General features: G+C 38.7%; 1 protein-coding gene and 1 long non-coding RNA gene across 4 annotated transcripts in view; one reads left to right on the forward strand and one right to left on the reverse strand.

Annotated features, from left to right (window-relative positions):
- LOC111095149 lies at positions 1-16,642 on the reverse strand. 2 transcript variants are annotated; one of them, XR_005356757.1, is made up of 4 exons: positions 16,401-16,639; positions 10,128-10,271; positions 8,200-8,322; positions 1-3,649 (listed from the first exon to the last, which is right to left on the reverse strand). It is a non-coding gene; the product is annotated as an uncharacterized LOC111095149 (long non-coding RNA). The 2 variants fall into 2 exon arrangements; XR_005356758.1 differs by lacking the exon at positions 1-3,649 and adding an exon at positions 7,888-8,095 and having other exon boundaries at positions 16,401-16,642.
- CCNH (cyclin H) overlaps positions 16,453-18,377 on the forward strand; it is a 19,593-nt gene continuing 17,668 nt past the window's right edge. The window contains exon 1 of one of the 2 annotated variants that reach the window (XM_038532398.1): positions 16,453-16,726. In XM_038532398.1, the coding sequence (XP_038388326.1) occupies positions 16,610-16,726 (117 nt within the window). In that variant the 5' untranslated portion in view covers positions 16,453-16,609. The remainder of the gene's footprint in view (positions 16,727-18,377) is intronic. The other variant, XM_038532399.1, reaches the window with a different exon arrangement.

The following is an 18,377-nucleotide window of genomic DNA, read 5'->3' on the forward strand; positions in this document are numbered from 1 at the left end:
TGTCTCAAATAACATATTTCTTTATTGTTACTACAATAATTACATTTATCATTAAAAAGAATTCTATCCTTTAATAAAATGTAAATAATTAGATCCATACCTCTACTACATATGTGTTAAGAGTTCTAGTTGCACACCTTAAATTAAGGATCAAGTTTAGAGCTTATTTTACACAGTTGACCCTTGAATGACATCAGTTGGAACTGTGCAGATCCATTATACTTGCGATTTTTTTCTATAAGTATAGTACTGTAAATGTACTTTTTCTTCCTAATGATTTTCCTAATAACCTTGTTTACTTCTAGTTTAGTTTACGGTAAGGATATTTATAGGATACATATAACATACCAAATATGTGATAATCGACTATTCATGTAATTGGTAAGGCTTCTAGTCAACAGTAGACTACCAATAGTTAAGTTTTTATGGAGTGATAAGTTCTACATGGATTTTCAACCACATAGAGAGTCAACATCCATAACCTCTATACTGTTCAAGGGTCAACTGTACTGATGAGCATAGAACAGAATGATTTTTTACCTTTTAATATTCCTAGAAAACAAATTTTATTTAACTATTACTTCAGATATTAGCCCCATACATACATTAACTAAAGCAATTCAGCTCAACAATTCTTAGCTAGAAAAAAATGAAATTCTAATCCTACTCCTTGCCTCTTCACTGCCATCTGTCTACCACCCCCACAACCATAGAGAAGAATGATGCATTATTTCAGAACAATAATGTCCATGTCTTGGTTTGGTCATATACAGCTAAGGAAGCCACCATATGAATTTAGCATATTAATTATTTACTTTACCTAGTAGCTTTAGGAAACAAAATTTGGAAATGGAAGAATGAAAATTAATATTAGGAAAAATTTTGGATAATGGTATTCTTAAAAACTATAGGGAAGGAAATTTCTTCTTTATGAATTTAGTCTTTCTTGACCCTGAACATTAATATCTGCCTTGAGGTGTGTGTGTGTGTGTGTGTGTGTGTGTGTGTGTGTGTATGATTCAACAGCTACTCACTGATCATTAAGAATAAACAACCACCTACAACTCACACCATTTGGGAGACTTTTAGAGGCTAAGCTTGGAAAGGCCACACCCACTCTTGACCTTTCTATGAGATTTGGAATGTGAATGATAGATCTGAACTGTCCTTCTTGAACCTGTATGGGATTCTTCTAATTCACACTTGGAAGAAGATACTTCTGTGAGAGAAGGGAATAGATCTGAAGTGAAATCAACCCTTATGGTTAAAGTAGAGTTTCTAACACTAGTTGGTGAGATTGCCAAGGAGAAACCCTTAGAAATCTGTGGATAAAATAAGGTTGGGAACCAAAATGTGGAAATCCTTGAGTGTTTTCCTGTTGAACTATGAGAAAGCTGTATCTAATACATGCATTATGACTTTTCTCCATTACTTTTAATTTTCTCCAACCCTTTAATAAATTCACATATAATTTGTAGTAGTTGTGAGGTAGAAGGAAAAGAGCCAATAAGACATATTATAGGGCTGCACCACTTTCGTCAAGCATATCTTCTGTGGAGGATTTTGGCAAGTAGCACCATTTTCCTGAAGGGACCTGACTTGCATGAACAGGATTTTTTTTTTTTAAAGTAAAGTCTTGCATCTATTTCTTCTAATGTATGCCATTTCCGGCCATCCTGCCATATCTCTCTTTTCTATATACATTAGATATATTTTTTTAAGTTTTTAAAACTGAACTTTTTCTCATCAAAAATGAGATGGAAAAAACTGGAAAGGAATAGTGTGGAATTTGAGCTGCTGTTCCCAGAAGTCACCAAATTTCTGCAACCTCTACAGATGAACATGCGCTCTCATAAAATCATTGTTAGGACCTTGGGCATTTTGATAGTAAAAGTATAATGCCAAGGAAGCCAAGGTTCCAAGTCATTTCAAGAATAATATGAAACAGTTCTCACTTGGAAAGTTCATTTAGGAAAAAAATACATGTTGATGTGAGTATAAATGGAAATTAAAAAGATAGATTGACCAAAACCCACAATTAGTAAATGAGTTAGTTCAGTTTTTTCAACTCTAGAACTCTCACTGTACCCCCCCTTGGCTGTACCACCCCCTAAGTATATAAAGTTGGCCTGCACACCTAAGAGATCATAATGAACCTGTAAGTTCCTGGGATCTTGTGGAGTGACAAGAACCCTGCTGGAACCCTGAGGGCAGGTAGTGACAGTATCACTTATTTGAAAATGTGGAGCAGAGTTCTATTCATCACTTACCGTATAAGGATATTAATACTTTTTGTTCTTTATTCCAAATCAAGAAAAAGGACATGGGGCCATCAAATCTTAAATGCAGCAAGATCCTCCTGCCTCAAGCCCTGAGAAGCTGTGATATTTAGGTAGTTAAGAGGTGACTGGCAGGAGGATCCATTGTGTTCGCTGCATTGACACACACATCAGAATGTTGGGTAACAGTAAAATTCTGAATGCAGGATATAGATTTCTTGTCATATATCATGTTTAATAGATGTATTTAATATTCACTATTGAATATTAAAACTATATTCCCTTGAAGCAATAGAGGCATCAAGAAAGAAAAATGACATGTTATCTTTTTTGACATAGTGAACATTGGAAAAAGACTCAGAATAAATACTAACTTAACCATGACAGGCATGCCTGGGGAAAGCACATGATAGTTACCACAAGCACTAGAGCATCAGATGAGAAGTCCAGAAAGCCTAGTTCTGTTCATGGCTATGATACCAAATATATAAACTTGGACAATAATCGTAAGTCACTCTCCTTAGTATTTTTTATCTATCAAAGGCAGCTAATCATAAGTAGATACTAATTATGAGGAGTAAATAAGATAATGGGCATGATCACAGCAAAATTTTATAAAAATACAAGTTAGTCTAATGGTTTAATGAGATAATGCATCTGCTTTAGGAAAACTCCACCCATTAATCATAGAATTATTTTAATTAGCACCTACAGATCAGCTAAGCCATCTATATAGATTATGTAAATATTAATATAAATATTTGAATAGAAGTCAGAGAAACATTGAAATAGTATTAAGAGTAACTTCAGGAAAAAAAAGTAACTTCAGGCCCTAAATCATTTCTTATCCCCTTGAAACGGAATATGTTATTTTCACTGATAAATTATATCAAGGTCTTAGAAAATTACTGATATTTTAAAAGAAACATTTCAATGAACATTAAATTCTTAGTGGTACAATTTTTTAAAGAACTAGTGTAAAGAATAAACAAATATAAATTGATTTTCAAGTCTAAAAACTTAAACACTTAAAAAGTTAGAATTGATTTATTAGGTGCATTAAAATAGTAGGCTGTAGGGTATGCATAAGTTTGCATATGTCCAGTTCCAGAAAGGCCCCACACTTTGGAGTGCCTTCCCTAAAGACTATTCTGGTCCGTTGGGCTGGGCACGGTTGGCAGTTCCATCCAGCATTCTCTGAGTCCAAATCATGAACCACAAGGTCTTCAGTCTCTTCTTCCCCACTTTGGGGAAAACTCCAATCCTCTTCCAAGGGTGTAAAGTGAACCAAATGATCTGAGAGGCTCTGGTATTCATGCTGATGGGGTTGTCCTTCACTCCAGAGTTGGTCCTTGTTCCAGGAGTGCAGCCTGTTGAGTGGACAATTCCCAATAGCACAGCATTTCTTTGCAGGATCAAGTTGATGAGATTGGGTTGCCATAAAGGTACCACAGCAGCTGACTCTATCATCACATGTAAGTTCAGGCCTGGGCTACTGAGGATTCATTGCCAAACCTGGGTTTGAGCTATGTGTGTGGGCTTGTGAGTGGGCTCTCACTCAATTCTTTTCTGACCACAGTACCACCTCTGGTCTAGCATCCATGGGTGTGCTTTACCCCATGCACTCCTGGCTACTGGCTCCTAGCACAGTCACTTATTCCCTCTGCAAACTCCATGCCTTATGTCTACCAGCTCTAGGAGCATGGGAGCCGAGGGGTAGGAGTGGAGTTGGTAGGGGGAGGGGCTGAGGGAGAGGGAAAGAGTATCTTAAACAGGCTCCACGCTCAGCACAGAGCCCAATGCATGGTTCGATCTCAGCACCTGAGATCATGACCTGAGTCAAAATCGAGTCAGACACTTAGCTGACTGAGCCACCCAGGAGCCCCTAAAAGTTTTACTTTTATAAGAAAAGGCTAAAAGTAAAAATAACATTCAGTGTTTGTTTTGCAGTGAGTCATCATACAGGCAGCACCGCCAAGCTCCTTCCCTGGAAACTATACTCAGCATCTGGCCACCCTAGCATTCAAGTGTGTCAGTGAGCAACTGTGCTTTATCTAGATTTATTTTGTGCAACTGTTAGCAAGATGTGTCCTAAGGTATCTGAAAAGCCTAAAAGAGGTTATTTTTGGGATCTGGGGATACTCAAGAAATTTTCCATATAAATTTAACGGTAACTGTTCCTTCACTTCATGCCATTTCAGCTTACAGAAGTTTCATAGGAATGTTTTACTTTTGGATAGCAAGGGAAAATCTGTTATTATATGTATTAATTATTATAGTTCTCAAAGTATATAGTATAAGTAACTAAGAGATAACAATTAAAAATATTTTTATTGATTTATCATATGCCAGACCCCGATCAAATATTTGATATATACTATGTCATCTCATCCTAAGATCCTACTATCCTCAATTTTTTTTCAACCAAGTAACATGTCTGAAATTTCATGCCTAGTTAATATTTTAAAATATTCTACTTAAAGGCATGGATAGAGAGAAGCCTAGAATAAAGAGTGTTGAGGACAAGGTGGGTGTTTTCAAGATATATTCAGAAGGCACCAGATTAGCTTATAGATTGGATAAGAACAACAGACAGCAAGAACTGTGAAAACTAAGATTTTTCAAGGACCTAAGCATGTGAAAGCCCTTCTCAGAACTCTGTTTCTTTCCTTCTTTTTATTTATTTATTTTTTTTCTGTCTGTTTAGAACTCATAGTGTAAGGCTGAACCACCATCCACCACTTGCAACTCCTGGACTCATATCCTTAAATTTTTGCCACTTGAGATAAAAGGGCTCATCCTTCTAACTTAAGGTTAAGTTCCTAGGAAGATAGGTTGATGGACACAATACATATCATGTGCTCACTCCTTGGATTAATCACAGTGAGCAGTGAGCAGAATGCACTATGATTAGCAATCTTTACAAAATATCAAGTTTAAATCCCAGAAGGGAAAGATGTCAGGCAAACCAATCAGAGAAATATCTATAAGGATGCATTAGATAGCTATGCATCCACCTTTACTATTAAATTATGAACTAACCTTATCAGTTTCATTGGTTTATTTTTTGCAAAGAAAGAAGATCAATTGTTATTCAAGCATTAAATACTTGAATAGCACCTAGGGAGCCAGAATCCACAAAGCCAAGAGCTTCCTACTATATATGAACATGGCCCTAAGGTTAAACAAACAAAAAAATGATGCTCTAATAGCCAAGAAATGTATTCTAAACACATTGTAGTTATCAAGTATCTTCAACCCTAAAATACTCCTCTCACCAAAAAGGGATTGCCCAGCAAGGCCATTAAAGGCAGTGGAGTTTATTATTTATCTTTAATAAAGAGCTAGATTAAGACTATCCAGTGTCACAGAAACACTAGTTAATTCATTCAGCAGCATGTTTGAATTTACATTAGAAAAGCAAAACCACTTGTTTAGTATTGCACAAAAATACCATCCATATTCTAATCATGAATTTTGACGTCAAAGGTGCTCAGCTAAATGTGAGCTCTTTGCAATGATTAACACTTTCAAAAACATTTATTTTCATAAACTTGCAAACTCTAGTAACCTCCTTCACTAGAGGGCATTTCAGAGAAGTGCTTCTGAAAACTGAGTGTACATGATAGAACTGTATTATTTCTATGACCGTTCGCACTCATTTCTAGTATTGGCACCTTTTTATTAGAACAACATCAAGATGTGTCTGTTAAAGAAAAAGTGGCTTTTACATGCCAAATGACTTACTAGGTGTGTGCTATAGTGAAAAAGCAGGTTAAGGGGATGATTAGAGGGACATTTTTCTGTTACTTGACAGATGAGTGCCAGCAACTACCTCCTCTCCTGAAGGAAAAAAAAAAAAAAGTGTACTGGGATAGATGTTGATTGCCTGATAATAAAGACCAAGATACCCTGGTAGACACTATCAAGCATTTATATCCTGTGGCAGACATGGAGAGGTAGAATTTTTCTTAGGTCTGTAGGCTCATTGTCTAGTTTTCCTGAAATCAGGGCCACTTGGCATTCCTGTACCTAAGACACTTTGGTCTTCATAGACCCCTTCCTCCATAGAGATAATTACCGATTGTATTTATCATCATGTTGGTGTAAAGACAAATATATTCCTTTTTTATATTAAAACATTTCTTTGACCTAAAAGTTTAATTTTGATGTAAAGGATATTAAAACATGTTTGTGGACCTCTGAAAGCATTGTGGTCACCAGGCACTGTGTCTGCTGCTGCCCAGTAGATAAGGTGGCCCTGACTGAAACCACACCTGAAGAATATGTGAAACCACATATTCTTCAGAAATATCCAGTCTAGCAAATCTAGTTCAGTTAAGGTTTTGACACTTCCAGGTAAGAACTATTTTAAGATCAAAGATGCTAAATGGCTAGCCAGTGAGTCCAAGGATCCACTAATTTAAAAAGAATAACTAAAGGGCATCATCACCCACAGGCAAACAGTTCAATCTCTGTTGACTCAAACACAAATGTTGGAGTTGAAAAATTTAGATCAAAAAGAAATACAGTGCTGAAGCAACTGTTCCTAGGGAAGCCTTCAAATGTTCCCTTTGAATGAAATAAGTTGGCAGAAGAGTGTCGGCTTTAGAATATATTTGACGTTTGTTGGTTAATATCGTGCCACATTCTGCACTCCAAGCCACAGAAAGGTAAGCAAACACTTAGGAGTTTGACAGAAATAAACATCTCTGTCCTAAATAAGATCTAGCCATTTCATAGTATTCATTTAATCATTCAATAAATATTCATTTGTGCCTACTGTATTAGATACTGGGGATGTGAACCCAAGCTTGGAGGTGTGAAAAAGCCTGGTGTGTTGCCAGGTAGGAGATGGTGGTGGTGATACTAAAAAAAGATAATGTGATAAGGATTGTTTGCTATGTTGAAGGATTTATTTTATCCTAAAATTGATGAGGAACCAATGAATGACTTTAACTGAGGAATGGCATGATTATAGTTTAGAAATATATAGTAGTTGTAAGAATATGCATTGGTGTACAACCTTACTTTCAGGATAGAATCACCTATGGAGACTTGAACCTTGCCAATGCTCAGACCCCACCCTGCAGAGACACCTGTTCATTTAGCCTCAGAGCCCTAACTATAAGGGTTTTTAGAAACTTCCCAGGTGATTGTAATGTACAGCCAATGTGGGAGAACCACTGCTATGGAAGACTGGATGGAACAAGACTGCACTATGCTGAGATAGATGATAAGGAAGCAAACAAATAGCACCCAAGGAACACGCAGGAACTAACAGAATACAGGAACAAGAAATTTGTTTGATTGGATTTACCGTGAGAGATTTCAAAATGAGTACAATAAAACTGATGTCTCCAGGATCTAGCCACATGGCTCCACCATGTGGATAAACTGTGATGTATCAAGTCAGCTGATAGCTTTTTTCCTTCTGATCCTGGTTGTGGTTAACATAAGAATATCAGTAGAAATAAAAAGCCAAATATAGCGTGTTGCTTAGAAGAAAAATATGTGTTGATGCATAAAAAGATTTGGAACTCAAATACTTTATTCAAGTCCGATACAATGTTTTACATATGAAATTTCTTTATAATTTTTCCTTGGATACGATCTGTATGAAAAAGGTATTTATTTACATTCCTTATGTCTAACGTCTATTAAATAGTGAAATTATCACATTAGTTTTGGGGCAGAAGGTATTAAGAGTGTTGCTTTGAGGACTTGAAATGCCAAACATTTACAATTGCTTTTTATCTCTCTAGGATTCCTTGAAAGTAGCTTCATAATCACATCACTCCTATTCTTGGCCTATACTGAAATAATTCAGGTAGAAATTTTAAATTGATTAGAAGAAGATCAAAATAAGTTGATTAATTTTTATGACTGTAGAAGTTTCTCATCTTATTTAACTACTCACATAATTCTCTTGAAAGGCTTGGAATGTGTGATTCTTAATGGCAAAATAAAACATCTTCATAGTCTGTAAACTTTCATACATCATTGGCTATTGTAATTTATCAATATCTCCTTCAAGCAAATTCTGAAAATGAGATTATTATACTAGTGAAATTAACATGGCATTTCTAATTCTCCAGTCTCCAGACACAGTGCTCAATAAGCACTTTTTCAATTCATAATTAAGTTGTACTTTTCATCTAAAGGTTCAAGCCAAATTTAAATTTTAATTCCATAATCTGATTTAATATATCAATCCAAAGGTTTATATTTTACCTCAAAACTGTGTTTGTTCTGGAAGAAATATAATGCTTACCAACTGAAATGTTTCAAAATCTATTAAAGCAGAAAAAAAAAGTTCTAAAAATGTAGGTGACTAAGAATATTGCCTTATTTACTGTAATGACACCCTATTGACAAGGAAGGTCTTTTCTACACATAGGACAGCTATTAACTTAAATAATTTTAGAATATCTCCCAGACGTAAGGCACTATACGAGCATCATAGGCGATGTCTAAAAACAGGATCCCTTCTTCAAAGGAGTTTAAAAGTCTTTGGGGCAGTTAAAAGTCAAACAACAAGGCAACACGGCTTAATTTAAAGGCCAAAAGAGTGAAGCAAAGTACGTGCAATGACTACGAAGGGTAATATACACAGTAAGCTAATATACTTGGGCAGTAACAGAACTAACAGGATTTAAGCTAGATGGACTCAAAAGAAATTTGTATAGACAGAGGGAGTTTGGGGCATTGCAGTCAGGGACAGTGACAAGAGCAATAACAGAAATAAATCACCATTTGTCGACTAGCAGCACTGTCCTTACTTACAGGAGCATATTAGAAATGGAGGATCTTGGTCCTGGCCTATGAATCAGAGTCTGCGTTTGAACAAGAACCCTAGATGATTTTCACTTACATTAAAATTTTTAAAACACTCTTAGACAAAGTCAGCAAACTTTTTTCTGTAAGGTGTCAGATTATAAATATTTTTGGCTTTATAGGCCAACTACTCAGCTCTGCTACTTAGAATGAAAGCACCCATAAATGACAGTATGTAAATGAACAAGCATGGTTGAGTTCCAGTAAAATTTTATTATTGTGATGGCTAGTTTTATATGTCAATTTGACTAGGACAAGGGTGCCGAGATATTCGGCTGAACATTGTTCTGGGTGTGTCTGACAATGTTTCTGGAAAAGATAGCATTTGAATTGACTGAGTGAAGCAAATTGCCCTCCTTAGTGTGGATGAGCCTTATCCAATCTGTCGGAGGCCCAAGTGGAACAAAAGGAGGGTTAAAGGTGAATTCGCTCTCTCTGCTTGACTTTTTTCCAACTCTGGCATTAATGCTCTGCACCCGGACTGGAACTTACACTATTGGTTTTCCCGGGTCTCCAGTTTATATACAGCTGATCCTGGACCTTCTCAGGTCCCATATTGCATAATCCAATTCCTTGTAATAAATTATAAAAGTATATAAGTAACTATATATCTATTTGTAGGATATCTAGCTATCCTATTCCTATTGGTTCTGTTTCTCTAGAGAACCCTAATACAGTTGTTCAGTTATGGACACTAGTATTTGAATTTCATAAAATTTCATGTGTCATGAAGTACTACTCTTGTTTTGATTTTTTAAAACCATTTAAAAATGTAAAAACTGTTATTAGTATTCAGGTCATGCAAAAATAGACATTGGCTAGATTTTGTCTGTGACTGTAGTTTACCGACTCCTGTCTGAGCAGCTAATAGAGATCCTGAAAACAGTTATTTTTATCAGCTAAATTCAACAGCAATAGAAGAATAATAACTAAAGAGGTTGGTAATTTTTATTACTCTATAACCAAAGGATATCTTAATCCAATTGTGAGAAAATGAAATTTTTTCCTTACCTTTTTTTAGCCAGTGGGAATGTGGTTATTAATAATTTTTCTTCAAATAGGTATTAAATTTCACTGTGGTCATGTTGCATGTGTATAAACACAAGGCCAACAAATGAATAAGCATCTCCCATTATTTTCTCTCACAAAGGTAACCTGGAATAAAAGTATAGTTTTCTTCATTCAACCCAGTAGAAAAGGTGGAGACTCTCCATGATAAGGCACACTGTCATTCTCCTCATTATCTGGGCTTTAAAAATCAACTGCAGTGATGCAACTGGAATAGTAGTTCTCAAAGTGTAATTCAAGTTCCCACCATCACCTGGGAACTAGTTAGAAATGTTCATTCTTGGGCCTATCCAGGACTGGATAGTGGGCCCCACAATTTGTATTTTAACAAGCTCTCCAACTGTTGAACATTAAAGTTTGAAAACCACCGAACTCAAGAGAACTCAACTTAAGAGTGCAGATTCCTGAGGCTCTACTCTAGATGTATTGAATTGGAAACCTCTGGTTTGCATTTAACAAGCTCCCAGATGACCGTTAGATTCATTCATATTTCAAAGTCACTACTTCAGAGTTGGCTGCTTTTCTTTCATCCCACCACCCCATCCAACCTGTAGGGCTTTGTCAAGTTCTATACATTTTACATTTGCAAAAAACTTCCAAACCTAATGCTAATCATCAGAAAAAACTAAGATTTTTTTTTTAAAACACAGACTCCTAGGTCATGCTCCAAAATTACACACAAAAACATATTAATGTATTACATTTCATTCAGTATATATCATATATGATATGTATGATACAAGTGATATATATCTGGGAGCCTAGTGAGGATTTCACCTTTATATTCCTGAATCTGACAAAGCTACTCAAAGAGTAAATATTTGAGCCTCCCCATTAGAATTGACCCCCTGTTCTATTTTAATGTGAACTTCATAAAGTCTTCATTATTAAAACAATCACAAATAACTTCTAGATTAAAGTACTTCAATTCTGATAATTTTTCTCTCCCACTCAAGATTTTTGACATTATTGCATACAAATTACTTGGCTTCACATTCAACACCCTCTGCTAATCTTCTTACAAATTCGTATCTCCATTAATTCACCTTATTCTCCAACCAAGCCATGTTTCTTCTGTCTCTAGATACACATTGTACTTTATGCCCCTCTACTTTGCCCACGCAGATTCCATCCAGCAGGAGTGTTGCCTCCCTCGATGTCAATAACAAAATCAAATTTACATAACTTATATCCTCCATCAGCCTGTTCTAGGTGTCCATTAAGTAATAACTAACATTTATTAAATAATTTGTAGAAGCCAGTCACTCTGCTATGTCTTCCAATGCATTAACTAATTTAATTTTCATAGATACTTTATTAGGTATCTACAACTATTTCCTTTACTGTTCAAAAAACAAAACTTAGGGAAAAATAGATTGAAGTGATTTTCCCAAGAATACTCAATAGCAAGTAGTAAAGCTGGGATTTTGATTTCATATCCTAAGCGCTGAAATACTAGATTTATTGAGTCACAAATGAAATCTTTCCACCCTGTTAAATTGCTATAAAATTGTGTTGGAAATGATTACGTGGTACTCTATAAAATAGATGTATTTGCTATTGATTAATTGGTATAAAAGAAGGATAAAGATCGTAATAGATCACTCCTAAACATGGTTGCAAGAGAACAAACCCAACTCTTTTTTGGAAAGGTGGTGGTTAACAGTGATTAAAATACCACTCCCACCACCACACAGAAATTACTTTCATGTTGACCACACCTACCTATCAGAAAAGACACTTAGTCTTTGGACTGAACCATAACTGATACGGGTTGAATGAACTAGGCTTTAGGCTTTCCATGGGTTTCAAACCATATAAAGGTCATGTCTATATCAATACCAGGTATTAGCACCTAGGGATAAGAAATCTTACTATCCCACTCTCTGTTGAGCCCTACCCAAAGTTACTGTCATTGAGAGGGGACTGTTATTGTACATGTCATAGTCATTCTACTACAGACCCTATCCTGAGATAGGGACTATGAAATAGTCCACTTTTATGTCTCCATCACCATCATCACCACCACCTAACAATTAGCACCAGATTTAGACTATGGTGGGGATTTAGTAAACTGTGGAACTGAATATGGATTTATAGAATTTGTTCCTCAGTATGGTTGTCAATCCTCTTTACACTTTAATTTTAAACAGTCCTAAAAGGAAAGAAAAAGTGTTTCAATTTGGGGGAGAGGGTTACATTTAGATCAAGGATATTTTTAGATGCTCTGTCTTCCTTTTCTATTACTCAGTTTTTGGAGAAACTAGGTATTTGCTGAATGTTGCTCCTTTGAGTCACAATGTGAAAACTGGGGGGGAGGGGGGATAGGAAAGGATTTTAGAGCCGATGCTAATTGCATATATCATAAAGACTTGCAAAGAGTTTGTTTTTGAATATCATTGCCAAGCTATATTTAGAATGTCACATACCCATGTCAAGTAGCTGAAGGGGTACAGTTGCATGTCAGATTTTGAAGGAAGATATTGTGGGGTTTTTTTGTGTGTGTGAGCATAGGTATGCTTTATTCTCCCTGCCACTTTTTTTTTTTTGGCCTTTATGGCCCTGAAATCAGAAACTTTGTGGATATGAGTATACTGAAGTATTTGGGAAATAACTATAAATTAATCAGGTCACTCAGTAAAGTGTTTTATTGGACTACAAATCTATTCAAGTTCCACATATGTTTATTGGTCATTCATTCCCTCACCCTTCTAATTTTCCTTTTCTTCTTTTATTCATAAGATCAAGCAGTCTGATATTCTTTATTTTTCCCCAAAACATTATGAGCACTAGGGTAGAGCCTGAAGAAGAGGGAAAGTTACAGCAAGAAGAGAAATTCCTAATGCTGTCATGAGAAACTTCGGCATCACACACGGGTAAGTATAGAGACTTTCCACCAGATGACGCCTGTTCTGCATCATCTAATCTCAGATTCACAGTCCTTGGTTTTGAGGTAATGCATGCAGTCAAAATATTTAGAGTTTGTCTACAAATACAAACTGCAACACAATTTAACAACTACAGCACAATAAAAGAGATAGTGTTTACTTAAAAACTCATTGTCATCTTTTCTGCTAACATTTACTTTCTAGGTAGTATCTAACAAAATAACCTTGGCTTTCAAGTTTGCAGTATTTCTATTTTTTAGAAAGTATAAATTCTTCAGTTTGTTTAGTTTGTTTGAAATGCCTCCAGCTAGTATCAGGGAAATTGTGACTTAACTGGGGTGGGAAGTGGAGGGGAACTGACCGTGTGTATTGATAATTTTGAAATTTTCATTTCTCTCTCTTCTTTGAAGTTTTATACAAATAAAAAGTATGGAAGAAACACTTGCTACTTTTTAGTTGGAATTAGAAATGGAACTAGGTAAAGGCACCTAGTTCTATGTCCACAGTCTGCCTTCCACTGTAGAAATAGCACAAGGAATAAATTTGTGCTCAAAGAGCTCGACAGGGGAATGTGACTCTGTCATAGTGACTGATGTAGCATCCAGCCTGCTCATCTTAATAAGAAGTCGTATGTGAGCCTCACTGTTAGGGCATCAGTAATAATTTTATCCTGTAGCTGGTTAACTTAGATACAATTCCTTATACATCCCAAAAATATGGTCAGTATTAATTTTTGTAGGCTAAGATTTGTTACAGGAAAAAAAAAATAGTTCCATCATCACCACCAGCTTTTTCACATTGACTTCCTAAATGAACTCTGACACTGAGCAATTTTACTGTGGAAATCTTATCCTATTTCTCCCAAATGCCCATCTTTGGATTCTCCTTTACATAAAATTAAAGGAGTTGTCAGATGTCTTTTAGAAAAAAACAAAAAGAATTGACATGGTATACAAAACTGTCATGGGTCAAGATCTTCTGTACATACTAATTTACCTACATCCCCTCATTTCCTGCTTATCTTTTATAACTTTGTTTTTCCTTTATTTTTTTTTAAAGATTTTATTTATTGATGAGAGAGAGAGGCAGAGACATAGGCAGAGGGAGGAGAAGCAGGCTCCGTTCAGGAAGCCTAATGTGGGACTCAATTCCCGGTCTCCAGGATCACACCCTGGGCTGAAGGCAGACACTCAACCGCGGAGCCACCCGAGCATCCCTGTTTTTCCTTTAAAATTATTCTTCCCCATTACACAGTATTTTAAGGTGCTCACAGTGCACTGGGCTCTTAACTTACCATGTCCTACCTTAACATTATGACATTTTCTCCTTTCTCTTTTCTGAGCCATTTTACTAGTCCATATTACCAACAAATGTTTAAGGAGTGTCTGGATTTCAAAAGTTGCAAATTACAAATTTGCAAGTTTGAGAAATTCAAATGACTTTGGCAAACTCTACCCTCAACTGTACCTACCAAAATGAAACAAAACAAAACAAATAAAGCTCTCCCTTAAACCTCTCAAAACTTTTTCATAGAACACAGACACCCTCCTACCTCTTTTTACCTATGCAAATTTTCAAGACCTAAATTCCTCATCTCCTCTTTATCTGCTTTTTATTTTTTAAAAAACCCAACTATTTGCTGTAGCTCATTCCATCTTTCTAACGTGATGAATTTTGCACAGAATAAAGTATGCCTGCCTACATGGGACAAATAAGAAAACCAGTAAAGGTTTTTGTAATCAATATAAATTTTGTTTCGCAAATGCAATTTTGAAAATACTAGCAATAGCAATTGTAAATCTCGTCCGTATTAACAGTAGCTTATTGCAAGTCTTCCCTGGGGCAATAATGAAGATGAGAATTCAAGAAAATCATAAAACTACCATTATATAGTGCTTCAGATGTGGAAGTGGGGTAAGACTGGCTAGTAATCAGCAGAAGGGGAGGGGAAAGGTCCTGGGAAAAGGATAGGATCACAGCAGTGGTGGAAGAGTAGAGAATGCATATGCACTGCATCTGGCTTGTCCACCCGGTTCCATGCTCCCTGAGGCGGTCTTTTGTGAGGAGGCACATTCTTCTTTAAAAGTCCCAGGAATGCTTCTGCCTTGGGACCCTGATGTTCTATCTGCCCCCAAATCCACTGCTCCCACAAGAGGCCTACTCCCTCAACTCTCTCAAGCCTTTGCTCAAATGTCACCTTTTCAGGGAGGCATACTTTGAACACTCTATTTTTTTTTTTTTGAAACAATAAATATGTATACATTATATTATATGAAAAAGAATTAGCAGAAAACTGGATATAGGACTTAACATTTCTGGAACCGTTATAAACCATGTTAAACTGTTTACACAAATATGTGACTATCGAGAATTTGCTAGGTGTATAATTAAATCCTGCCTACTAGGAATGTTATTTTTGCTTCAGAGTATATGAAACAGAATTGATCTTGAAGATCCCATTTCAGTGCTAAATTCTTTTCTAGATAACACATCTTTTGACTTGAAAAAGCGTCAATAATTTGAAAATTGGGTTCAGAGAGTAAGCTAAATGGCAGCAGGGTTTGTGCCTGATTTTGTCTACGACTCAAGGCGTGTGTGGTAGGTAGAAAATACTTGCCTAATAAATAATCTTCACAACCAAAAAAAAAAGAAAAAGTATTAACAGTATAATACCTTATTCTCTTATATATAGTAGCCATTTAAAATGAAAAAGCTAAAATAAAATGAAAAAGCTAATCTAAAAAAATACATAAAAATAAAAAATAAAATGAAAAAGCTAGAAGCCTGGAGTTGCTTGATGATAGGATTAAATATAAAATGGGCATATCATTACTTGAACACCTTATATTTTTTTAATTATTTATTTATTCATGATAGACCTAGAGAGAGGCAGAGACGCAGGCGTTAGGAGAAGCAGGCTCCACGCAGGGAGCCCGACGTGGGACTCGATCCCTGGTCTCCAAAATCGGGCCCTGGGCTGAAGGCGGTGCTAAACCGCTGAGCTACGCAGGGATCCCCTTGAACGCCTTATTTATTTTATTTTATTTTTTTTTTTTTTGAACGCCTTATTTAAAAGTTGACACCCTCCCAGGCCCTTTAGCCGCTTCGAGTTACCGCACTTAAGTTGTTAACGTAGCCCCCCACCCCCACCCCCGCCCCCGCCCCCGCCCCCGCCCAACCTCCACCTTCCATCCCTTTTGGACGCCCCTGCCTGGCGCCTCTCCTTTAAATTGTGTCGGGAAGGGGCGGGGCTAGGGCCTCGCGTCACCGTAAGGGGGCGTGCCCTTAGGCTCCGCCCACTTGCGTGCCGGGGGCCGCCCGGACCTACCCGAGGGCTGTTTTCCTCTCAGTCCGCTCCGGAAGCGCGACTGCCGTCGGAAATATCACGTGGTCTGGACGTCACCGCGCCGGCGCCGCCGAGCGGGCGCCCTCGGTTTCCGCGGGACCGCGGTGGTAGCCCAGGCGGTGTTTGCCCGCCGCGTCGTGCCCTGTGGCGTCCTTTCCTCAGGCCGCCGCGGCCTGCCTCGCGGCTCCGCGATGTACCACAACAGCAGCCAGAAGCGGCACTGGACTTTCGCGAGCGAGGAGCAGCTGGCGCGCCTGCGGGCCGACGCCAACCGTAAATTCAAATGCAAAGCGGTGGCCAACGGGAAGGTGAGGGAGCCTGGCGGCCGGTTCCCTGCGCGCCCCCTTCCCCGCTGCCGGCCTCGGCGGAGCGCGGGGCGTTTTCCCGACCACACGGGCGAGGACCTCGGGGGGCGACCCGCAGCGTGCGGAGGCCAAGGCTCTGGGGCGCTCTAGTTGTGGGGCGCTGTGCGGGGAGTCGGCGCGGGGAGCCTGGGAAGGGACGTTCCGGGCCGGCGGGGCGGCAGGTGCAGTGGGCAGGTCGGGGCCCGCAGGGGCGGCGAAGGGCGAGGCCGCGCACCTGGAGGCGGAAGGAAGGAGTCCGGTTCGGGATGACGAGATGGGGAGCCTGTTGTAAGACTTCAAGTGGGAGACTGACCTTTCGGGTTCTGTCGTAGGGAGCTGGGAACCCCGGGGGTGCGGGGGGCGGAGGCGGGACGCGGGGGTGGTCGGCGCCCGAGGCCTCGGCCCTGCCAGCCGAGCCCTTGCCGTCGTAGCTCCCGCCGCCCTGCTCCTCTTCCACGGGCTCCGCCAAGGGTTCCAGCACCAGCGTCCCTCCGGCGAGTATTCCGCCCTTCAGACCCCTTGGGGCCGAGGCCCTTTGATGCCCGACCGACGTCTGTATCACGCCGCCTGCGTTTGGCGCTGCCCCGAAGGGGGACCTCCCGGGCTGCGCCCCAGGCGCTGCTCTGAGTGTGTGTTAGCTCATTCAGTCCTCACAACTGTCCCACCAGGCAGATGCTGTTATTGTCCTTGCTTTACAGCCGGGGAAACTGAGGTATGGAGTGGTTGGATAACTTTTCAGGACTGGTAAGTGGCAGAGCCAGGATCTGTGAACCCATTCCTGCTGGGCCATCTCCATAAAATTAGTTGGTATTAGTTTCCTTGTGCTATCATTAAAAAAAAAAAAAAGGCACAAACTGGGTGGTTTAAAACAACAGAAATGTACTGTTTCACAGTTCTAGAAGCCGGAAGTCTGGGATAAAGTTGTCATCAGGATATATTCTCTGTAGTTTCCAGGTGACCCTTTCTTCCTTCAGCTTCTGGTAACTTAGGTGTTCCTTTGCTTCTACCAACTTTTTTTTTTTTTTTTTTTAAAGATTCCATTTATTTATTCACGACAGACACAGAGAGGCAAAGACAGGCAGAGGGAGAAGCAGGCTCCCTGCAGGGAGCCCTACATGGGACTCGATCCTGGAACTCCAGGATCAGGCCCTGGGCTGAAGGTGGCGCTAAACCGCTGGGCCACCAGGGCTGCCCTGTTCCTTGCTTCTATCTCTGTCTTTACAAAGTGTTCTCTCTGTATCTTCCCACATTGTTGTTATAGGGACACCAGTCGTATAGAATTAGGAGCCACCGTCCTCCAGTATGACCTCATATTAACTAGTCACATTTGTAGAGATTCTGTTTCCAGATAAGGTCACACTCAGATCCCGGAGGTTAAGACTTCAACATACCCCCCCCCCCCTTTTTTTGGTAAACATAATTAATCCAGTAACACTGCCTAGTATATAATTGTTTTAAAATTGTTTTATGAACCATCTAGGTATTTTGTGGAGAGTTTATAAAGACAGGAGGTACTATTTGGGGGGAGGGGGTTGGAGGTACTATTTTTTTAAGGGTCATAATCATCCTTGAGACACTTGTTGATTTTTACCTCAGCCTATGTGACTTAATGACT

This window comes from Canis lupus, chromosome 3 (genome assembly GCF_011100685.1).
Source record: "Canis lupus familiaris isolate Mischka breed German Shepherd chromosome 3, alternate assembly UU_Cfam_GSD_1.0, whole genome shotgun sequence".
Taxonomy (NCBI): Eukaryota; Metazoa; Chordata; class Mammalia; order Carnivora; family Canidae; genus Canis; species Canis lupus.